Source organism: Heloderma suspectum, chromosome 3 (genome assembly GCF_057233095.1).
Source record: "Heloderma suspectum isolate Gila_16-S chromosome 3, 16-S_ref, whole genome shotgun sequence".
NCBI lineage: Eukaryota > Metazoa > Chordata > Lepidosauria > Squamata > Helodermatidae > Heloderma > Heloderma suspectum.
This window is the reverse complement of record NC_139460.1, coordinates 230,072,423-230,097,199: the sequence shown is the minus strand read 5'-3', so window position 1 is coordinate 230,097,199 and position 24,777 is coordinate 230,072,423. Positions and strand designations below refer to the sequence as shown.

The window sequence follows — 24,777 nt, the reverse complement described above, 5'->3', positions numbered from 1 at the left end:
GCTGAATATAAGAACCCAGTCCAAACTGAGTTGTGCGTATGAAACCAAGTTAACCTATTGAATGGCACCTAAGATTGAGAATTGGTGGGGCTAATAAAGTTTCACAGTCACAGATCACTGTAGTTACACAGTACTTACTTATTATGGACAGTTGTCGACACAGAATAAAAATATGGTATCTGTTTTGTTGTCTGTCCTTTAAACTCAAACTCAGCACTATCCCAGGAACACAGGAAAGTAACCTGTGCTGCAGTCCTATACACAGTAGGGAGTAAGTCCACGGTGCACAATAGGACCTGAATAAACATGCATAGGATTGTACTGCCCATCATTTTTCCAGCTCCAATTAAATACCCAGATATTAAGGACTATTCACCCTAGTGCTTTGTCGGGAATATCCCTTCCTTAACTGGTTCCCCTCAAATATGCACCATTATGGTTTCTACTCACCATAGGTTGTGGAAAACCTAAGAGGAAGTCTACAAACCTCTGCCCACTTCCACTTTAAAACAACGAAGGTGTGCAACTGGTAGGCAAGGCCAGCCCTACTATTAGGCAGGATAAAGTGGCCACCTCAGGGGCAGGGAAGAGCGAGGGTGTCATGAAAGGGCATCAAATTGCTAGTTATTCATGTATTTTTACCTTCAGGACTAGGAAGGGGGAGAGGTGCTTCTGGGCTGTCTCCCACCCCCTCCGGTGTCAAAATGACTTAGCTGGCCTTGTGTACATCTTGACTTGGATGGGAGAGGTGGGGAATGGCATTTGCTGCTTTCTCTCAGGCAACGAAATGCCTAGGTCCAGCCCTGCTGTTAGGAAAGATCCTACAACCTGAAATTATCTTGGGATGCTCAGGTAAAACGCAACATGAATGAAGTCTAAGGCTACTGTTCACCAAACCAAATTAATTAACATGGCTGCATCAGATATTAAGAGGAATGTGCTGTAATTTGTCTCATCATATATTAATGTGGTGAGATGCCAAGTTTTTCTTTAGTCCATAGCACTTCATCCAGATGCTTCAGGAGACGTGACATTTGCCTGTATTGGTGTGATACTTAAGATAGAAACATAAAGCAGGTAGATGTATAAAACCAAAGGGCAGAGGTCTTGAGATGGCAGTGGATGAGGGGAAGATATGCAGAGCTCGCTTCTTCTGAGACCCCAGCAATGTTTCTGGAATCTTTTCCCCAGGAGAGCAGAAAGTTAGAGATCCTTTCTGCCAGCCAGATTGTGGCCCAGGATGGCAAACCAGCAAATGAGGATCAATGAAGCCTGATCCTCTCACTGTGCAAAGACAATGGGAATAGGAACTAATAGGACCCAGAGACATGTGAGAGGAATGAATTGGTGGTAGATCTTATTTTCTTTAGGAGGTGGGAGAAAGAGATTTTCCAAGAGGTCCATATCTTTGGAAAATCTTTTCCCCCACCTCCTGAAAAAAAAAGATCCATCATCAGTTACTTCCTCCCACATGTCCCTAGGTCCTATCAATTCCCATGAACATTTATTTTACACCTTACCATGTCCACCAATTAATAGTTGTAACCTCTTTATTAAAACTGGGATTATAAAGCATGGGTTGAAGGAAGCTGGGCCAGTGTAATCCATGTGGCAGAGTGAGAGCTGCAGAATGTATTCTTTTTCTTTTCATCATGTTTTGTTCTCTGTACCACTAATGTTTCCATTTACTGTGGTGTTATTTTTTTGTTCCTCCTGTCCTCCTTCAGATGATGATTGTACTATAATAGTGATGGGGAGGGAGGCTGAGGAAAGCAAGGCAGGCTTTCAAGTATAAAGTCACATTGGTCTTTATGTTTAAATCTGGAGAGAGAGAGAGAGAGAGAGAAACATATCAGGTCCTGTTCTGCCATTTTCCCTTCACGACTGGTTCCACTGAGGAGTATACAGTGACCTCTTTTTGATTTCAATAGAAATGCCTCCTGTTGAAAAGTTAAACTTGACAGACTTCATGAAATCCAGTTTGGATTTATCAGATGGATGGCCTAATGAGGAGGAAATGATACGATTTCAGAAGCTAAGGGATGAACTTATACAAGATGAAAGAGAAGAATATCCAGCTAACAAAATGGCAGCCAATGAATCCATGCCTGCACTAAGAAGAACCAGGACCAAAGAGAGCATCTCTCGTAAATCGTCCATGGTTTCATCCAGGTAATACAACATTTGATGCACCTTGCCTTGTTTTATGTTCCTTATGGTGGGTGACAGCTTGAATTCTAATACGTTAGAGAGTATTGCAATATATTAAAAAGCCAAAAATGCATGGTTCAATAAATAGCATATACTTCTGTGATGTCTTCATTGGCTTTTGCAATGTTGAGCACTCTCATACTTTTCAGCTTACTTAGGGTGCAATTCTATGCATGTTTAGACAGAAAAAGTCCCACAACTCCCACTATTCCCTAGCCAGCATGGATAGAATTGCACCCTTAACCTTTCAATGCTCTTGGTACAACTTGATGTTTGCCACTTAAGGGAAACCTCTTATGACAAAGAAGTTATACCTATGCCATCACACACACAACCCTACAGCCAACATCTGGCAAACATTTTCTATCTTCTAACAGTCACTTGTGACTTTGTGGATCATTGTTGTTGAATGAAGGTGGATACAAGATCAACCCTTATCTCTGCAACCTTTCAGGGTAATATTGAATTCTTTGATTTGGCCATCCACACACACACCTTGCTCCACTTCACCTTTGCTTCCACTGTTTTTCTCTGCCTTGCATTTCTGTGGTGGTGTCCTTGTCTGATGCCTTCCTTCATCTCCTACATTATTTGCTTTCAAACTGTCTCCCTTCAGGAAACCTTTTGAGTTGAGGTGAAACCCCTGAGTATCTGACACAGAAGCCATGTGTATTGTGCAGAACTGGGAAGAATGTTCTGTAGTGCACACTCAGTTCAAAAGGGTCGCTGGCCTGGCCTACTGTTCTTCATAATTGTACCATGAAATCAGAGTGATCCATAGAACATAGCTAACACTTTCCTGTAACTGTGGATTGCATGGAAAGGTTGGTACTGGCGTGCAAGGCAGGCATACCAGTTCTGGTCTTCACCCTGAATATATCTGATGTTTTCCTTTATTGGGTCAGCTAGGTTAAGGAAATCAAGTGGGTGGGTAATGAGTGTCACCAGGGGCTTTGCTAGGTTCTTAAAAGATCTGGGGCACAGGCCCATAACACAAATTTGCATATGCGAGTCTAAGCGCACGTCATATATATATATATATATATATATATATATATATATATATATATATGTGGGTGAGTGTGTGTGTGGGTATGGTGTGTACATGCAGTGTGCTTGCGTGTGTGTATAGATGACAGACAGACAGACATACAAAGTGTACACTGACCCCCCACCCCACTTCAACTCAGACCCTGATTCAGCATTTTGGAAAACATCCCGCTTCTACTCTGGCCAATTTGTAGTCAGACCACTTCAGCTCAGCACCAAACCTGAATCAACGTTTGGAAAAATGAGTCTTTATGCTTCCTGTAGACTATCATGGGAAATTAGAAAAAAACTGTAACTTTTTTCTCTTGATCAGAACTGGATGATAATTTCAGGTATAGTAGCCCCCTAGAAGGGGATTATACCTGCCACATGTCAGAAAAATGAGTGCAGGGTTTATATTTTGATTTTCTTTTAAAGGGAACTGCCAATAACATTTTAATTCCTTGGAAGAATGGGATAAAAATTTCAGGATTCATTGCCCCATCAGAGGAGATCCTGTCTGCCAAATTTCGGAATGCTAGCCACAAGGGGTTTTGTGCAAGGGTGGCCTTGGCATTGTGATGTTTCCAAAAGAGGACATACTTATCTCCCTATGTTCCTTGTGGATCATTGTTCTGGAAATTACAGACAATCTACAGTTGTCCCTAAGTAAGAAACTAGCAAAGTTTCAGAAGCATAGGTGCAGCAGTTCATGTGGAAGGGGAGTTCTCCAATTTGGGGGAGGGAGTGATTTGCTTTTCCTTCCATTCACACCTTCCCCAATATTTTTTGGGTAAATTTGTATGCAGATGCACAGGTCATTAGAGGTGTCCCCCAGGCAAGAAACCTGCAAAGTTTCTGAAGGATATACATGCATGCAAATTTAAAATTACTAGAATTTATTTACATTTCACCAATGTTAGCAGCAGGGGAACATGGGTGGGAAGGTGCTATTGCAGTCATGTTCTGCTTGTAGGTTTCCTATGGGCATCTGGTTGGCCACTGTGTGAACAGAATGCTGGACTAGATGGACCTTGGTCTGATGCAGCACAGCTCTTCATATGTTCTTAAATATAGAGTGCCTCTGAGCATGTGCAGAATGTTTTTCTTTCACCACTGAGCACTTACATTCTCCCCCTACCAATTCTATTCCCCTCCATGCAACCATCCCTCCTCATCCTACCATCCTCCAGCAACTCTTCATAAAAACAGATGTCTTGTCTTGTGCGACTCCTCTCTACCTCCTCCTTGTTATGCTCAAGCTTTCATTGTATCTTCCTCCCCATAACTTCATTTGTGCCAAGACTTCACCAGGATTCAGCCAATGAGTCTGTTTTCAAAACTAGGTCTAAGTTATGGAGAAACTCTTGAGCATGTACTAAGTGCTTTCCCCTCACCACTGAAGCTGGAGTTCATGCAAAACAAAACAAAACAAAAAACCAAAAAATAACCCAAATCCACAAATGATAAAACATGCATAGGACTGAGCTGAAAGGGTAGTCAGTTCATTAGACAGAATTGGGTAGGGACTGTATTAAGCTTGCAGTACCGTGCTTACAACAGTACCGTGCTTACAACGACTTATTTCTGAGTAAACATGCAGAACCTCAGGGTGCAAACCTCCCTGCAAAAGCAACTTGTGCTGGAATCCTATGCACACTTTCCTGAGGGTAAGCCTCATTAAACATAATGGGACTTCTCAGTAGGCATACATAGGATTACATATATTAGCAATATTTATCTCCCCTCCACTTAAAAAACAAACCCCAAACTCCTATTTTTTTAATTAAAGCTTTCTGTTCATAGGAACATAGGAAGCTGCCTTATACTGAGTCAGACCCTGGGTCCATCTAGCGCAGTATTGTTGGCACTGACTGGCAGCAGCAGCGTTCTAAAGTTTCAGGCAGGATTCTTTCCTAGCCCTACCTGGAGATGCTGGGGATTGAACTCAAGACCTTCTGCATGCCAAGCATGTGCTCTGCCACTGAGCTACAGCCCTTCCTATTGCTGGATAATGGCAACTGACAAACAAAACAGCCCCAGATTTGTTTCTCTGCAACCATGTGAACCCACTCTCCTCAAAGACTTGAGTGAGAAGGAGAAAAACCAACCCACTTGTCTGTTTGTATAAAATCAAATTCAGTTCAGAACTTCTCTTGCCCACTGAAGAGAAGTTTCTTTAAGAATTCCCCAAGATATGCTCTGGGTGGAATAAAGAAGAGAAAGAAAGAAAGAAAGAAAGAAAGAAAGAAAAAGAAAGAACAGGGGAGGGAAGAAGAAAAGAAGAATGGTGATTGGAAATGTGTGTGGGGTTGGGGGGTAGAGAGAATTCCCTAAGCCAAGTGGCTCCTTTCAGAGAGGTAGTACTTCAGAGGAATTTAGGAGGCTGTGCAGGGTTTGCAAGGATTGCACGTACTTAAATGAGCTTTATGAGGTGAGGTGGCTGAGGGCTTTTTCTAGCTTTTTTTAAACTGTAGAACCTATTTAAAAGCCCCAGCAGGTTCTCGATCATGACACCACATAGTCCTAACCCTCCCTTTGGGATTATTTAGGAGAAATTAAAGTGGAGGGGGAGAAAGAAGTTTGTGGAGGCTGATTGGATCCTTTGCTGTACTGAAGCTACTGAACTTCTGCAGAATCCGAGGGTTCCAGTTTGGGGCAGTGAAATCAGATGCTGTGTGAAATACCAGTATTTCACATGGAGCTTTTTCTTCCCTTCCTTCCCTGTCTTCAAAATTTCATTTCAGGCAAGCTCCCAACAGTGGGCATATAAGAGCAGAAAAGAAAAGTAGGAGGAGAGAGGTTTTTTGCACCTCAAAAAAACCCTACACCAGAGATTAGGGATAGTGACCTCCTAATGGTCACCTTAAACACCTTCTGATTAGGGTCTCTAATCCCCTGGGTGACTTGACAGTTTTGACTTTTTGTTTTAGACTTTGAGAAAAGGAAACTTTACACATGGCTAGCTCAAAACCACTGGACCTAACTGTCTGAGATTTGGTAGGTTCATTCAGCTCCACAGGGCCTGCTAGGTCCCCAAATTCCATGAATTTATGTGGAAGCACAAAAAAAATTATAGCTCTTTACTTGGACAGATTTTCTTGGAAAAAGCAAATTTTACCTGTGGCTAGCACAAAAGCCACTAGACCTAACTGTCTGAACTTTGGAAAGCTCAGCCCTCTATAGAGCTGCCCAGTCCCCAAATTCCATGCATGTATGTGGAAGCACAAATAAAATATAGGTCTTTTCTTTGACACATTTTCTTGAAAATAGCAAACTTTACCTGTGACTAGCACAAAAGTCACTGGACGTAACTGCCTGAAATTTGGCAGGTTCCATCAGCTCCATAGGGGCTGCCAGGTTTCCCAATTCTATACACTTATGTGGAAGAACAAAGAAATTATAGCTCTTTGCTTTGACACATTTTCTTGAAAAAAACAAATTTTACCTGTGGCTAGCACAAAATCCCCTAGGCCTAACTGTCTGAAATTTGGCAGGCTCAGTCAGCTCTATGGGGGCCTCCAGGTCCCCAAATTCCATGCATGTATGTGGAAGCACAAAAAAAATATAGCTCTTTGCTTTGACAGATTTTCTTGAAAATAGCAAATTTTACCTGTGGCTAGCACAAAAGCCACTTGACCTAACTGTCTGAACTTTGGAAAGCTCAGCCACCTCTATAGGGGCTGCCAAGTCCCCAAATTCCATGCATGTATGTGGAAGCACAAAAAAATTATAGCTCTTTGCTTTGACAGATTTTCTTGAAAATAGCAAATTTTACCTGTGACTAGCACAAAAACCACTACATCTAACTGCCTGAAATTTGTCAGATTAAATTAGCTCCATGGGGGTTTCCAAGCCTCCACATTTCATGAATTTATCTTACAAACTAAAAAAGTTATGGCCATTTTTGTTCTCCAATGCAAGTCAATGGGAATATGTTAAAAAAAAAAAAAAAAGCAATTAGGGCAGCTCAAAAGATCCGGGGCACAGCTCAAAAAAGATCTGGGGCCCGTGCCAGGTGAGCCCTTCTCTAACGATGCCCCTGAGTGTCACCTCTGTTATTATTTGCTTGCTTATATATTATCACCAATAAAACTCTTAATAAAAAAACAAAGAACTATGAGAACATTCCAAGGAACCTCTGTGTTTCCCAAAGCACAGCTTGAAACCACAGCCCTGCATTCGTGAGTTCTGTTAAGCTTTGACCCTTGAGTTTATTTAATTCACACTGCAGATTAACCTTTGGATTATCCCTTGGATAATTTACCTGTCTTGACATAGTACACTTCTCCCCGTCATTTTAGGGTAATCACCCTTTCCTTTCCTTTAATGGCCCTAAGGAATAGGTGACCAAGCACAGGTACCAGAAGTGGCATGAGTAGCAGGCATTTGTGGCAGCCCATTTACAGGAATAAGAAGGACTTTGTACCTGACTACTGCAAAGACCACATTCCTGTGTACCTCTCTTTGAGACGTTACTGCCAGCACCCTGCCTCAATAAATTAGAGGCAAAAGAAGCATGAGAGATGGGGCTGTGTGGAGCTTCATGTTTATTGTAGTTAGTCCATTAGAGTGGCTGTGGACTTGTGGCACACTTGCCAAAAATGTTGGCTAGCCCTGCAGTAGACTATAAAAAAGGAATCGATTCTGAGCATTAAAAAACAAAGACAAAACTTGCCTGGATGTTCAAAAGCTGCCCCCATAGTAAACCTCCATGATCATGAAGTCTGAAATTTAGTTCCCAGTGCTTTGTACTGCTTTAGATTCCCTAGCTAGATATCCATGATTGCACTGCATTCCTGTCTTCCTCAATCCCAATTCTTTCCTATCTTGAACATCTAGATGAAGAGCCTCCTTTCATAAACAACAAAGAGTCATGTGCCACTGCAAAGACTACACAGTTTAGGGTGGCCTTCGCTTTTGTGGAATAGAGCCCATTTAATCAGATGCATCCAGCAAAGTAGGCTCTAGCCCACCATAAACTGATTAATCTTTAAGATGCCACAAGATTCTTCTTTTTGCTGCAGCAGACGTACATGGCTACCCCTTTCATAAACCCCACTCATAAAGTGAGGTAGAAGCAGCCCTTGGGGATCCTTCTGAATTGAAAGGGTAGAAATCAAATAAATCTATAATAATAATAAAAAGGAAGTGAGTCTATCTGTCTGTCCGTTCATCTGTCTGTCCACACCATCACACCAAGACTGTGAAAACTAAATACATGAAACTTTGTGTGTATACTAAGGGGACCCTAGGGGTGTGCAACTCAGGTTTATTTGGTTTTTAAAATACATTATTAACTGTAATTAATTTAAATGTGTTTGTTGAAACCCACAGTGCCATCTTCAGTCATGGTGTGGCAGATTTCCCTAAAAAGTGCCTAGCATTGCAGTCAACACAGTTTGATGCCAAGTGTCAGGGATGAGTCCAAGCGCCCTGAGATTTCTGACAGCTCCAACTCTGAATCAGAGTTGGAACAGTTAGATCAGAGGCTGGGGGACGGAACCTCCCTAGTGAGCTAAGGCTCTAGGAGAGATTCCTCTGAAGACCTTGACAATGGGCCAGGCTGAGTTCCTTCCCCCTCCCTCCGCCGTAAGACCTCATATTTCTGAGGAGGAGGAAGAGGGGCATGACCTGAGAGACACTAGCATGTTGTAAAGCCAAGCAGGAAAAGTTAGGAGCAGGGCTCAGATGCTCAACCAGGATAGCCACTCTTGGAAGCCATTGTAGGAGGGAGCCACCCTAAGGGAGGGGCATCACTGTGAAGCAAGTCTGGCCATGAAAGGTTCACGCCCACACTGTCAGCAACTCTATTAGGGATTGCAGATCAATGGTTTAGGGGTCTGAGGCAGTCTGACAGTGTTCCTAGAATCTGCATTTGTAAAGAGGCCAGTTCCTAGAAAAATAAGTTAGTGACAACCTGAAGCTTGTTTCCATGTGGTGTTGATTGTGAAAGGGGAACTATGATCCACATCTGATACCAGGAGGAAGGGACGGAGTTATATGATAGTCCAAGGGATGGAGTTATAGGACTGAACCCTCCTCCCTGCTGTGGGGCAGCTCCCCTCCGGGAAATGGAGCAGACAGAGCCCTCTCTCAGGGGGCTATAGGGGTGCACCATGGCTGGGACTGTGCCTAGAGATGCCAGCAGGTATGGCTTCAATTGGATGGGGAAGGCACAGTGTGTCTAACTCTGACAGCTACATAACTTTGTTTGAAGGCTTCACTGTATCAAACTAAGGGCTATTCCAACCTGTGCGAACACGGATCCATTCGCTAGTAAATCAATAAAACAGCTGTACAAATGTCCCAAATGAGTGAATGAGTAATGGCAGTTGTGCGGTGAAGCAATGCTAAGATTCTAATTGCCAAAGTACACTTTTGTGGTTCTTTCTGCCCACATATCTACTCTTGCTCTGTGTTTATAGTGCAATATGTATTAGAATCAATTGACAAATTGAATCTGAAACCATTGTAGAATCCTTTGAATAATAATATAAATGTTAGAATGTTTCTTTTCACCCCACACCACCACAACAGCTGTGTGAAGTGTTCCTTTTCATGTTTTGAAACATAGGGCATGCCACATTTCAAATGAAAATAACCGAGGATGAATTGGCTCAGAAACGGCTACTGAAAATGCTTGCAGTCTTTCATGCCACTCTAGTAGACTTCAAAGAGCAAAAAAATAATTCTATTTAGCTTGGTCTTGTTGAACAAAGACCAGTATATGAGCTAACTACCCTTCAGCTTGCTCAAAGATATAAATTCCTAGATGGGCTAAACAGCTGCCTACTTTACTTTTAGGTGAGAAATGTCATGAATGATTCTGAGCATGTGGAGATAGTTAGCAGCTCAGACTCAGAAGGGGAACAGCCAGAACTGGGGGAGGTTTCTTCCCTAGTATGCTCAGATATGGATAGGTGTTCTTCTCAGGAACTTGGCTCACAGATGGCTCGACCAGAAGGGCCCCCCCACTTTCCTCCAGGTCTTGGAGGACAAGGAGAATGCGGGGTGTGACCTGAAGGATGCTAGAGTCCGGCACAGAGCGAAGCGGGAAAAGTTAGAGGCGGAGCTCAGACATTCCACCCGGTTGGCTATGCATGAGAGCCTACATAGGAGGGCACAACTATAAGGGAGGGGCATCCCCCCTCTAAGTTATTCTGGAGGGCAAGTTCTTGTTCAAACTGGTGGCAACGTCTCTGATTCCCACTTGGCTCCTCTATTGATATTCATAATTGTGTGGAGTAGCTGTTTTCCTTTATAGCCTGAGAGTCTCCGAGGATTTGCATTTGTAAAGAACCTGGTAGCTAACTAATAAAGTAGTGAGCCTGAAGCCTGGTGCCTTGGAGTGTGTGATTGCAAACTGAGAGGACCAAGGAACTTGACAGCTTGCTGGCAGTTTGAACAAGAACTTGCCGGCCAGAATAACTTAGGGGGGGGTGCCCCTGCCTTACAGTTGTGCCCTCCTATGTAGGCTCTCACACATAGCCAACCAGGTGGAACGTCTGAGCTCTGCCTCAAATTTTTCCCGCTTTGATCTGCACTGGACGCCAGCATCCTTCAGGTCACACCCTGCATTCTCCTCCTGCTCTGAGACCTGGGTTCTCACAGGGGAGGAAAGCGGGGGGGGGGGGCCTTCCGGTCAAGCCATCTGTGAGCCAAGTTCCTGAGAAGAACGCCTATCCATATCTGAGCTCAGTAGGGAGGAAACCTCCCCCAGTTCTAGCTGTTCCCCTTCTGAGTCTGAGCTGCTAACTATCTCCACACGCTCAGAATCATTCCTGACAAGAAATGGATTGTAGCACATTTGAAGTAGGACACAGTAAAAGTACATGTGCTGTGCATGTCAAAGTTAGGGACAACAGAGTACTATAGAAAAGGCACTTAATCTGCAATATACATCCCAGGCACATTGAAGATCACATATTTAGCATAATGATGCGCAGAACAAAAATAATTCCTATATTTTCCCCCTTTCCTGAAGAAAATCCTGAAGAAGATGGACTGTGTTCGCACAACACGCTAACCCACACTCAGTGGTTGGGTGTGGGTTGTTGTTGAACCGTGGGGTAGCTTGCTGTCTGAACCCAGGACATTTTCCGCAGGGTGGCTTGTTAACCATGCAGTGTGGCTTATTTTTCTCCAACAAGCCACCTTGAGAACCCATGGCTTGTTGTTGGATTGTTCAGGGTGGTTAACAAGCCATCCTGTGGAAAATGTCCTGGGTTCAGACAACACACTAACCCACAGTTCAATGAACAACCTACGGTTTAACAACAATCCATACTCAACCATTGAGTGTGGGTTAGCGTGTTGTGTGAACAGCCCACTCTGAAACGAGTAATCCTGAAAAACCGGTTTAGCTTTCATTAGTTCCATAGGTTTAAATATAGGCTAGGCTCCAAAGCGCCATATCATGTGCAGCCATACACTTACGTTTCTCAAGTATTTCTCAAAAAGCAACCATTCATACTGCACAGCAAACAACTTCTGAAACTCGGGGCAGTTTCAAAAGGAGTTTGTGTGATATGTCATGGTGAGGTCATTGTACCATTTAGCAGGAGGAACACCACCACCTCATGTTACAGCCCACATACAAACAGATTCATTACAATCTTTTCATCCCATCTTTCCATCCATGTGGATCCTCAAGATGGTTAACCTTCAATCATTCATTTAAAAAAACCCTCCATAAAAATAGGTGTGTGTGTATACACACACACACACACTCTACACATCATTATTACAAATAAAACCAATCGGCAACATTCCAAAAAAGAGGACGCAAAACCAAAGATTAAACCCAATACAGGGATCAAACAAAAACATATGGGCAGTTACCACCCAGATTGAAAGCTGAAATAGCAGTATTTTGGTGTTTGAAGGCAGGGAGGGAGTGGATGGATATTCGAGGTTAAAGAATTCCACAAAGGGGTGCCACCACCAAGAAGGGCCTGTCTCCTGTAGCCACCTGTCATTCCTCAAGAAGCAGTGGATTACAAAACACGATCTACAATGAAGATCTTAGCATGCAACTGATTATTCATCAGGATATATTTTTATACTTTATTATATCTTATAAAGTATAAAAAGTAACCACAACGAATATTCTTAAAATGCAATGATTTTGTGTATTTGTTTTGCAATTGGATCTTCAGTGGATCCAAAAGCAGGCATTTCAACATTGCTGAGAATCTTATATAACTCATTCTTCTCCCCCACCAAAGAGGAAATTATGGCCCTTGGTGGGGGTGTGAGGTCATCTGTTCAAAGTGGGGGGATCCCACCAGATGCCTTCCAGCCTTCAGCTCACTTTAAGATCTTTTCATAATATGAATCTCTTTTCAGCGATGAAACCATTAAGAGGGGATCCTTACCAACCCCTTAGTAATGCATTCTAGATCCTAGCCTGCACTCCTTTTTATATGAATCCTTCCTCAGTTCCAATGAAAAATACATGGGCCACAATTCTAAATGTAGTGTGAGAGAAAAGGTTTTGTTCCTAAGTTAGTTATATCTAAAGGGTGCTTCCAGACAGATGAGGCTTTTATGATGCCATCACCCTGTCTCTATGTACTCTGGGTTGTTTAGGGGTTAAACAAGCCAGAGTTAAACTACGATTTGTTGTTAGGTTACCTTTGGGTTGTTTAACCCCTAAACAACCCAGAGAGTAGTATCAAATGCTAGTCCCATGTAAAGTAGACCTATTGAAATGAATGGGTCAAGTAGATCTTGACTAACTTAAGTCTCATTCATTTCAATGAGTCTACTCTGTGTGGGACTAACACTCCAGGTTAGAGTGTCAGAGTCTCCAGGTTTGGACGTCATGCTCACAACTGACGAATGGGGTGATCATAGGTTGTTTACTAAAAGCGGAAGTGAGGAGCATACCAAAGGCAGCACACTCGTTCTTTCCCACTCACCCTTAAATAACCCACAAATTGGCATCATGTGTGAACCGGATCTTAGTCATGACTAACTTTAGCTGGATTGGTATTGTGGGATTCCCCCTGCCCCATTATTTCCCCCATGAGGTAGTCTGATTATGTCGCTATAGAAAACTTGATATAGCATAGCCCTGAAAAAAATTATCCTACATTACATCAAAACTTATACTCAAATCAATTTGATTACTTTTGTGTTTTTGCTGCATATGTAGCTTACTCAGATTTGACTAAAACATGCCAAGGTGCTAACGATTTTCATTTTTCTGGAAAAAATTGAACGCAGCAATGCTTCTTGAATCAGGATCAACATAAACAGCTGAGATTAAGACTATGGGCTTTTCTACATGCGAGTTGTAACCCGAACCTTTACCGAGGCTTTTGCTTCCGGATTCTTTGCGGGATTAAGATTATCTCCTTTACATGTGTGTTTTTTTCCGGGGGGGTTTCTTTCTCTTCCTTTCTGTATGTTCCATTATACAACCACTAGGTGGCACTGTGGTATAGTGGAATTGTGCAGTTACACAAGATTTCTATAGTGCCATTCAGAAAAATACCACACTTTCCTCATTAGGAAATAAAGCATGATAATTGTTGTAAAGCATGAGAGAAGCCCTGGAGGATGACAATGTCGTGTAAATCACAAGCACACAATAAAAGCCTTGTGCAGAAAAGCTCTATAATGTGAGGGATACTACTCAGCTGTGATATTAGATTGATTGTTCTATCTGGAGCACCAGGCATTCTGAACTAAGGAGGGTACTTTATGTTTTATAAAGTTGGAATATACTGGAAAACAGGACAGACATTTAATACATCGAAGCCCTTTCTTTCCAGCCAATGGTGTTAAATGTTTGTTTTGTTTGGCCTTTAATGTATGAATTAATTGCTTGTACCAACATGTTTATTTCAAAAGGGGCAAGAAGGGTCTGTTACCAGCAGTTTCATCCTATGATGTGGTCATTCAGAGTAAGAGAGCTGAAGAGTGCAGATTGGCAGCACTAAAGGATATGAAGGAGAAACAGGCTTTAATTGAACAGCGGAGAAAGCAAGTATATTATTATTATACAGAAGAATGTGCAATTTTTACAGATTATTTGACTACAGATAGGATTATATGATGCTTTGCCCTCCTTTGCCTTGCATTTTGATGCTTTGCACTACTTTTCAATGATTCTAAATCATTTTTATGCTGCGCATGACTCAGAGTGGAGCTACGTGTGGCAGCAACCAGTGTATGACTTTGAAGCAGCGGGGAAGAGCATGGGCTCCAGGGCAGAAAAACAGCAAGCAGGAAGGAGGTGCTTCCACACTGGACATTCCTCCACCCTGTAACCTTCCCCACCCTGTCCCCCACCTGCCCTGCCCAGCAGGCTTTTTTCTCCCAGCTGGTTTGAGTCTGGGAATGAGTCCAGCTATGAACTGATAGGCCAGAGCAGCCGGTGGAAGGGAGAGTTCAACACCCCCTCCCACTCATCGCCTCTCTGCTGGAAATTGCGCCCCCTCCACTTCATTGCCGTTGGGTGGTGATTTGTGCTGTCAAAGACAGGTCTGCTACTGTCCTGTGTGGTGCCATGCCTCACATACATATGGCAAGGCCCCATTCTACATGCATGCAAGACCTCCTGTTCAATCTTCAGTTGAAACAGGAGGGGATGGGGAATCTTTGGCCCAGCAGGCAAGCCTGTCCAACCCACAGGGCCCACAGGGCCTCACTAGAGCCCGCTTCCTCCCCGCTCCCCCAAGCCCTGCCCCTTCAGGGCTAATCGCCATTACCCCTGAACAGAGAAAACAACAGGGTTTCCACCTTAGTGTACCACTCTCCCAATTGGGAGGGGGAGTAGTGTGCTAAGTGCTTTGCCCACTCCACATCTGTCCCAAAGGGGGGAAATGTGGGGTGGGCAAACGAGGTGCAGGGTGGAGGATGTGGGGACAGCTGGGGAAGGCCTCCGCACACCAAAGCTGGGTCCTTGGCTGTGGTGGGGCAGGCGAAACCAGTCTCTGACCGAAGTGCCATCTGGAGAAGCTTCAGCCAGCGTTTCGGACAATGTCAGCGGGTATGGAGCCACTCATGTAACATCATTTGCCCACCCCAGTTAAATTCCCCACCTCTGAGTTAAGAGGATCTCAGGTGGGAAGGCTGGACTCACTTCCAGAAGATGTAGTGATGGCCACCACTTTGAATGGCTTTAAAAGAGGGTTAGACAAATGCATGAAGGATAAGTCTATCAGTGGCTACTCGTCAGGATGACTACATGCTGCCTCCAGTAGCATAGGCAGTATGCCTATGTACACCAGTTGCTGGGGAACATGGGTGGGAGGGTGCTGTTGCACTCAGGTCCTGCTTGTGGGTTTCCCGTGAACAGCTGGTTGGCCACTGTGTGAACAGGATACTGGACTAGATGGACCCTTGGTCTGATCCAACATGGCTCTTCGTATGTTCTTATGGGAAACCCTCTGCATCAGGCCTTAGACCACTTCTGCTAGTCAAGGAAGACTCTACTGGGCCTGATTCAGTCAGTATTAGGTGGTTTCATAAGGTGCCATTTCTCTTGGCCAGTGATAGCTGAGAAAATAATTAACAGTATATATTTAAATTTTTAATTAATGACCACAGCATTAATGAATTAATTACCACAGCAGTTGTAGTAATAATACCGATATGCAACCAATACCGGGGCAAAGTCAAGAACCTTGTTACATGTGAGATGGATTTCAACTGCTGCCACTGAGCATTTTATATTGAAAGGTCAAAAACCACAAGCAATATCCTTTAAATCATGAAACTGCTTCTAAAAACAATAAGATTTTAAACATTAACAAAATATTACAATCGCATGCAAGTGCTACGTTTCAAAGCTTGTTGACACAATCATTAGGTCTATGTAACCTTGACTAGTTTTTGCTACAACAGCTATGTATCATTTATTTAGTGTCCACGCTATTATGGGTACTGTAAGCAACAGACCTGAACTGATTAGAGACTTAACCTATGCATGTTTGCTCAGAAGTAAGTCCCTCTAAGTTTATTACCTAATTCTAAGGTTTAGAATTGCAGCATATACATGTCTACTCAGAAGTAAATCATACTGAGTTCAATGGTGCTTACTCCCAAGTAAGTGGGTTACTTGGGAGTTAGTCCTATTGAACTCAGTGGGACTTACCTCTGAGCTGATGTGTATAGGATTGTGCTGTTAATTTCCTCCATGCCCTTAGTCTCTAAGTAATTGTGTGCAAGCAAGATCAACATGCAGAGTAGTTTGAATCTCAGACGGTCCCAGTTAATAACAAAACATTTTTATGATGGCTAGCCTGATCCCATCCCCTGCTGCAATGCAAGCAGAGGTTTGTGCTATAAAGGCTAAAGATGCCATCATGCTTCTCTTTTAAATGAGCCTCAAGCCTCCTGCCATGCTGGCACAGATATGTGCCAGCGCTAGAGGTTGTGGCCACCCCAAAGACATCTAGAAAAGGGCAGGATGTGGCATAAGCACTTCCACTCCTGTACATAGCCCCACTCTTCATAGCCTCTTGAACGTCGCTGCTCCATTACATAGCGTTCTCCCCACTTTTGCTGATTCCAATTTTATTTATTATTTATTGATTTTATTTATATCCTGCCTTTCTGCCAAAAAATGGGACTCAAGGTGGCTTACAAAAACAATTTAAAATAGATTAGAACAATAACACACAATAAAAACATAACTATCACAGAATACAAAATAGCACCCAACCCACAGCCCCACTTACAGGCCAAAGGCTTTCTTGAATAAAGCAGTTTTTGCCTGCGGGCAGAAGGCTAACAAAGACAGAGAGAGAGAGAGCCTAGCCTCCCTTGGGAGAGGGTTTCACAGCCTGGGAGTGGTCAGCAAAAAGGCCCTCTCTCCCATCGCCATCAAATGTGCCCCTGATGGTGGCAGTCTTGAAAGAAGGCCCTCTCCAGATGATCTTAAGGACTCATAGTCTCGTATGGGAGATTGAATGCATAACTGAATAAATGAATGCATAATTGAATGCATTCCGTGTGATATTGCAGAGCAAGTGGGAATTTTTGCTTTTTTCAAATTAGATTTCTAGGGGTTCAACTGGATGTAATTAGGACTTCTCGCTGTTTTTGTTTTGCTAATTAGAATCCCATGAGGCTGCTTAAAAGAGTGGGGAAATGGTGCTTTCTCCTCCCAAGCTGTTAATAAATCCATGGGGGCGGGGTGGTACAGATGCTGTTCTTGTCTCTTCAGCAGAACTAATAGCAGTTTTGGGAGGATGGCTCCCATGACAGAGATAAAGTGATGATAGCATATCTTCAAACATGGACAGCCAGAAAGAAAGCAAAATAACTCCATACATATATAACTGTACCATGGGATTACTTACCGGCTATCAAATAAATCATTTCCAAAATTTCCGAATGATAGTCATTCTGTATGAATGGCAGTGTGAGTGGCGTATCAGTAAGTACGATCATTTTAATTAGTTGTGGCTTGACATCATACTTTATGATGTATATATTGTCTGTACATTAATATACACAAATTGGATGTGGTACTGTGCCCCAGAATAAATTTCCAATGTGGCTTTCAAGTTCCAGTGCTTTTGTAGAACATGCATGTTGTTTTCAACATCTACCATGTGATTTATCAGAAAAGTGTTGGTGACATACGGTAGCATGCCCTTTATAAAATGTTTTCAAATATTTTGTGACTTTGTATTTTTTTAGAGATAAAGAAGTGCTTCAGAAATGGAGGAAACAGGCCAAGATGATGAGAGAGAAGAAGGGAATATTGTACACATTTTCACCTGAAAAAGGAGACATGGCGGTATGTTAACAGCAGGTTGTATTCTCCTGTGGAGACCTGGAATTGCTTGTCATCTCTGACACTGATGTAACCTTGGCCAAGCTACTCCATCTTTCTGCCTAATTGTTTCCCCATGACTCTTGGCTCCTTGTTACTGCACCAGCTTTCTTGAGGTCCCATCCTAAAGAACTGCTTTAGCAGCTGGGGCACGCGAAGGTTTGTGCTGTACAGCTAACCAGCATCTTACTTTAGGCTTGGGGTGGGGAATCTCAGGCCCAGGGTCCCAATCCTGATCTCCAGGGTTCCCCCAGATGGCCACACCCCTTTCCCCTAGCCCCACCCTCTGCCCCCCAACCATCGATCATTTGGTGGTTTCCTGAATTTTGTGCAGTTTTTTCCCTTATTCTAAAAGGTTTAAATGCCTCTCCTAAGGCTTAGGTGCTGGCAGTAAGAACTTTAAGCTAAAACATGCTGGTATTGTTTTGTATTTTTGGCCCCAGAGCTCTCCTATCTAGGTCACAGCCTCTGCGTGAAACTGGGTGATGGCCCAGGGTGAATATTACTGATCCCACCAGAGCACTGTTGTCTAGGTCACAGGCAAAGTGCCACTGGACACTGCTAAGCCAACATTCAAACTCTGGAAGGTTCCCAACAATAGTGAAAGAATGCTATTTCTGTCCTCACACAATTGAGACTCTTCTATCTGATCTGATAAGCCACTATTTTGATGCCACTATTTGTGGGATAACATCTAAGTTAGGGGATGAAGTTACAAGTCTGTTTCAGTATGCAGAATTCAGATCACTGGGGCTGATTTGGGGTATGTACCTTATATGAGTACAGTAATATTGGGGTTTATTTACAAATACACACGTTGAATATAGGTGAAAGCAAACAGAATAAATCAGCACACCTACAAGCAGCAAATCCACTGCTCTACATCAGATTCCCAAAGAGGCAGCCTGTACCTCCAGATGTCTTCCAGCCTTCAGCTCATTCTTAGATTTCTTTCCTTTTCTGACTCTCCTCATCTCTCTCTCTCTCTCTCTCTCTCTCTTTCACTGGTTTTTATCCTGTGTTGTTGTTGTTGGTGGTGGTGGTGTTAGCAGACAGGTTTTGTTGGTTAAAGTCTGATAAAACAAAAAGACACAACAAAAAAGCACTGGAATATAGCACTGATCATAGCCTCATTATGCAATAAGTCACTGAAGAGATGTTATCTGGCTGCATTATGTACCAGCCTCCTGGCTGCCTCTTCTCTGCAAAACGGCACCAGGAGGGGATGATTTTCAGCAGACAAATGGTGGATAGAAGGACGATGCTTCCACCATCCACTGCCTGCCACTTTTCCTTGGTACTTCCCTCCTTCCTACCGATGCTTTTCCTCTGCTGGAGTTTCAGAGCTGTATTGGCAGGGTGACACTGTATCAGGAATCCTTGAGGTTTTTGGTCTTCATGTAGAAGAAAAAGCATTTCTAATTTTAATGTTCAGCTTGAAAATGTGTAGGCAGTATCTGCTGAAAGCACAGAAATCAGGAGCTGAGCAAAATTTCCAGGGATTGCGGGGGCAGGGGTCTTGAATCATCCATTAGCCCTCTGCCTCTGGCTCCTACTGACTATCTTTCTATCCTTCATCCATATTAAAATTGCCTGTGTGGAAGATCATTTCTATTTCTGTAAAACTCCAAATAGTGCAGGTAAAATATGTGATTCCTGTAACTTAAAGTGGGCATGCTGTTTAGCAGAGCATAATTTGACAGATCTGGGCTCAGAACATTTTGAGTCATTGGGGCACAGAGTACGCTTTCAGATCCTTGCCTCTGCATTTCTTTCCCCCATAGGCCAATCACTTTGCTGTCATCCTGTAGCAACGCAAGAGCAGTAGGCAGGATTCTGCACAGATCAGTCAGCCCCCTTCAGGTTAATCCTGATAGTAGAACTTTTCTCCAGTGGGTTGTTTGTCTTAAATTATTGCTGCCCACTCCCAGCCTTTGGGAGGAAGCAGGTGGAGACGAAAGTAAATACTTACACTAGCTCCTCACGGTGGGGCAGTCAGGGCCCATTTGTGCTGTAGGTGTCGAAACATCCGGCACATAGCTATTCCAAAGCTGTGGCTGTCCAAGCTGTTTGGAGGCGTTGAAACAGAAGGGCCTTCATTTAAAATAGGATTGTTGAAATTGATGGATGCCTCCTGAGGTTTTGCCTCTGCCAAATTGAAGTTGATGTAGGCTGGATGTTACAGTGAATCCAAAAGAGAGAAAAATCTGTCATCGTGGTCCCGGGAGAGAGCCTGCTCATTTTGTAAGAAGGCCCTATAAATGTAGTTGGTTCCCTTTACATAGTACTTAAAAAAAAAAATAAAAAAAAAATCCAAGCATTTTACACCCATGACAGGCTGGCAAAGAGAAAAGGGTCTGTGCCAAGAAAGGAGACACTAGGGACAAGTAGGCCTGGGAAGAAGTGCTTGGAAGATGTGGCATATACACAGGCTAGCAGAGCCATGTTACACCAGAGAACATAGGAAATTCAGAACCTATTAGAACTCAACATATTGCAATGGCATGACCTCCCCTCTTACCCCCATAGTGCATCTTAGAACTGTTAAGTCTTGCAGCTACCTCTAATCCTGCACAGCCCCATGGCTTGTCACATGCCCTAAAATGAAGCCTCTTTCACACACGCCCCATGCTCACAGCTATGCCAATGAGCTGTGCCAGCGAGCCAGCGTCTTCCTTCCCCAAAGGTTCCCAAACTATCCCTTGTGAACTTTCAGTAAGAAGAATCACTTTGAGGGACAGGGCAAAGATGATCCAGGCAAGCACTTTGTCCGCATTCTTATAGGACATTTATTGTGTGTTTGTTCATTCACTCGTTCTGTTTATTTTATACCCTGCTACCCAGCCAAGATTGGCTCCAAATCAGCATACCATTTAAATCCATACCAAGGTTCGATCTAATTAAGAGTCAGTTGGTGTGAAGATGGGGCAGCCTCTTCTGATGATGCAGTCCAGTTTCCAGGATGTTCCCTACAGAGGGAGCAGGGCAGAAGGAACTGAAGATCAACTCAAAGGCTGGCTGACGGTTAAGATGCCAGAGGACCTTCCGTTGATCTTGAGAATCTTCAGGCCCCTGACAGTTGGTGATGTAGGTCAAGTTCTAGGTTCTTCTCTCCTTGATCTCCAGTTAGCTGGAGTCACAGAAAGGTTGTAAAAGCTACAGCCTGCTGTCCAGTGAAACCCTAAACTCTTACTCTTGAAAATAAGGGTGAGGGTAAGGCTCTTCACAAGGCAGTGAGTTCTGCTACAAAATGGATGCCATGCAAGAGGTTAGTACCTACTGCAAATCTGGGCTGCAAAGAAGTGAGCTCAGCTTATCACAGTGGCACTGGTGTGGTTGTGCTCCACACATTCTTCACAATGATCTGAATATTGAATCCTACTTGGCATTTAGCCTGATCTTTCCAGCATGGCCAAATGGTTTGTGACACAGCAAGCTTAGTCAGGCCTGGCCGAAGACATGTTGCTGCCTGAAGCCAAGGACAAGATGACAGCCCTCCTATTCTGTGTACAAAAGCTGACTGGACCGGCAGTTGAATCTTTCTTCAACACTGATAGTGGGAGAGCATCCTCCACCACACCTGAAAACAGCAGGCTTGCTTAGGGGGTGCAGGGCAGGACGTATAGCTCACAGTTCCCTCCTCCAACACCTTGCTGTTGCTTCCCAACATCTGCTGCCTAAGGCAGCTCTCTCACTCTGCCTAATGGTAGGGCTGGCCTTGGCCATAGTTCCTGTTCAGGCCTGCTGTTTTTTATTTGAAGAACACTCTAGTGCACTAACTGAATGTCACTTGCCTCATACCATCATAAGTTCTTTCTTTTTTTTCTTTTGTTTACTCTGATCACACGTACCTGAATAAGATTTCTGGATAGCTCAAAAACTCATGCTTGCAGCATTTTGAATCTTTGTTATTTCAGTAAAAACAAAAAAAGTTGCATTGTTTGCTTAGTCCCCTCCCTCTCCCCCCCTCTGCGCGCATGCACGCGTGCGCGCACACACACACACACTCCCATATAGTTTAAACACATTGTGGTACAACTGAAATACATATGGAACACAAGAGGGCACTGGAGTACCACATATTCAGCTGCAATGATTGCTGGCTTGCGCTGTCAAGCAGTAGAGAATGCAAATAACCATACAAATCATGGGGGAACAAATATGATCATGCTTTCCTGATTTCAGTTTTGTTACCTTGATCATCGGGTAGCCTTAATAATGATTTTGTAGTGTAAGATGTGGCAAGTTACACTTTCTCACCTACCCTGGGAGAAGGTGCTGCTTGGTGTATCATCGCTAGCTTTTGTAGGGTAAGTGGCAGGTTGATTAACATTGGCTGGCAGTCACTTGCTCTATCAGAACAGTTCAGTCTCATATATGTCAATTGGTGTAGGGGGCAGCGAGAAGACATCCAAAACATTCAGGTAGTATTGTTTATATACAATCATATTTCAACTAATATTTACTATTTATATACTTTTTGATTTTGCAAAGCACTGCATATATTATCTTTGTTGTTGTTGTTGTTCAGTCGTTCAGTCATGTCCGACTCTTTGTGACCCCATAGACCATAGCACACCAGGCCTTCCTGTCCTGCACTCTCTCCCGGAGCATGCTCAAGTCCATATTCATTGCATCAGTGATGCTATCTAGGCATCTCATCCTCTGCAGTCCCCTTCTCCTTTTGCCCTCAGCCTTTCCCAGAATCAGGGTCTTTTCCAGAGAATTTTCTCTTCGCATTAGGTGGCCAAAATATTTGAGCTTCAGTTTCAGTATCTGTCCTTCCAATGAGCACTCAGGGTTGATTTCCTTTAGGATTGACTGATTTGACCTCCTTGTAGTCCAGGGGACTCCTAAGAGTCTTCTCCAGTACCACAGTTCGAAAGCATCAATTCTTCGACGCTCAGCCTTCCTTATAGTCCAGCTCTCCAGCCATACATTACTACTGGGAAAACCATAGTTTTGATTAGACGGACCTTTGTCGGCAAGGTGATGTCTCTGCTTCTGACTATGCTGTCTAGGTTTGCCATAGCTTTCCTCCCAAGGAGCAAATGTCTTTTAATTTCATGGCTACAGTCACCGTCTGCCCTGATCTTGGAGCCCAAGAAAATAAAATCTGTCACTGCTTCCATTTCTTCCCCTTCTATATGCCAGGAAGTGATGGGGCCAGATGCCATGATCTTCGTTTTTTTAATGTTGAGTTTCAAACCAGCTTTTGCACTCTCCTCTTTCACCCTCAACAAGAGACTCTTTAGATCCTCTTCGCTTTCTGCCATTAGGGTGGTATCATCTGCGTATCTGAGGTTGCTGATAATTCCCCCAGCAATCTTAATTCTGACCTGTGATTCATCCAACCCGGTGTTTCTCATGATGTACTCTGCATATAAGTTAAATAAGCAGGGCGACAATATGCAGCCTTGTTGTACTCCTTTCCCAATTTTGAACCACTCGGTTGTTCCATGTCTGGTTCTTACTGTTGCTTCTTGACCCTCGTACAGGTTTCTCAGGAGACAGGTAAGGTGGTCTGGTACCCCCATCACTTTAAGAATTTGCCAGAGTTTGTTGTGATCTACACAATCAAAGGCTTTAGCGTAGTCAATGAAGCAGAAATAGACGTTTTTCTGGAATTCTCTCGCTTTCTCCATGATCCAGCGAAAGTTGGCAATTTGATCTCTAGTTCCTCTGCCTCTTCGAAACCCAGCTTGTACTTCCAGTAGTTCTCAGTTCGCATACTGCTGAAGCCTAGCTTGTAGGATTTTGAGCATCACCTTGCTGGCATGTGAAATGAGCGCAATTGTATTGTAGTTTGAACACTCTTTGGCGTTGCCCTTCTTTGGAATTGGAATGTAAACTGAACTTTTCCAGTCTTGTGGCCACTGTTGAGTGTTCCAAATTTGTTGGCATATTGAGTGCAGCACTTTAACAGCATCGTCTTTTAGGATCTTAAATAGCTCATCTGGAATACTGTCATCTCCACCAGCTTTGTTGTTACTAATGCTTCCTAAGGCCCACTTGACTTCACTCTCGAGGATGTCCGGCTCAAGTTCAGTGACCGCACTATCATGGCTATCAGGGACATTCAGATCTTTCCTGTATAGTTCTTCTGTGTATTCTTTCCACCTCTTCTTAATCTCATCTGCTTCTGTTAGGTCCCTGCCTTCTTTGTCCTTTATCATGCCTGTCTTTGCACAAAACGTTCCCTTGAGATCTCCGATTTTCTTGAAGAGATCTCTAGTCTTTCCCATTCTGTTGTTTTCCTCGATTTCTTTACATTATTCATTTAAGAAGGCCTTCTTGTCTCTCCTTGCTATTCTCTGGAACTCTGCATTCAGTTGGATATATCTTCCCCTTTCTCCCTTGCTTTTCGCTTCCCTTCTTTCCTCAGCTACTTGTAAGGCCTCATCAGACAGCCACTTTGCTTTCTTCATTTCTTTTTCTTTGGGATGGATTGAGTTGCTGCCTCCTGAACAATGTTACGGACCTCCGTCCATAGTTCCTCAGGCACTCTGTCTATCAGGTCTAATCCCTTAAATCTATTCCTCACCTCCACTGTATATTCATAAGGGATATGATTGAGGTCATACCGGAATGGTTTAGTGGTTTTCCCTACGTTCTTCAATTTAAACTGAAATTTTGCAACAAGAAGCTCATGATCTGAGCCACAGTCAGCTCCAGGTCTTGTTTTTACTGACTGTATGGAGCTTCTCCATCTTTGGCTGCAAAGGACATAATCAATC

At 43.4% G+C, this 24,777-nt stretch overlaps 1 protein-coding gene across 3 annotated transcripts in view; it reads left to right on the top strand.

Moving 5' to 3' along the window:
* LRRC27 (leucine rich repeat containing 27) overlaps positions 1-24,777 on the top strand; it is a 70,968-nt gene that overhangs the window by 23,598 nt on the left and 22,593 nt on the right. For all 3 annotated transcript variants that reach the window (XM_084845936.1, XM_084845935.1, XM_084845937.1), the window contains 3 exons: positions 1,932-2,172; positions 14,104-14,235; positions 17,905-18,004. In XM_084845936.1, the coding sequence (XP_084702062.1) occupies positions 1,932-2,172; positions 14,104-14,235; positions 17,905-18,004 (473 nt within the window). The remainder of the gene's footprint in view (positions 1-1,931; positions 2,173-14,103; positions 14,236-17,904; positions 18,005-24,777) is intronic.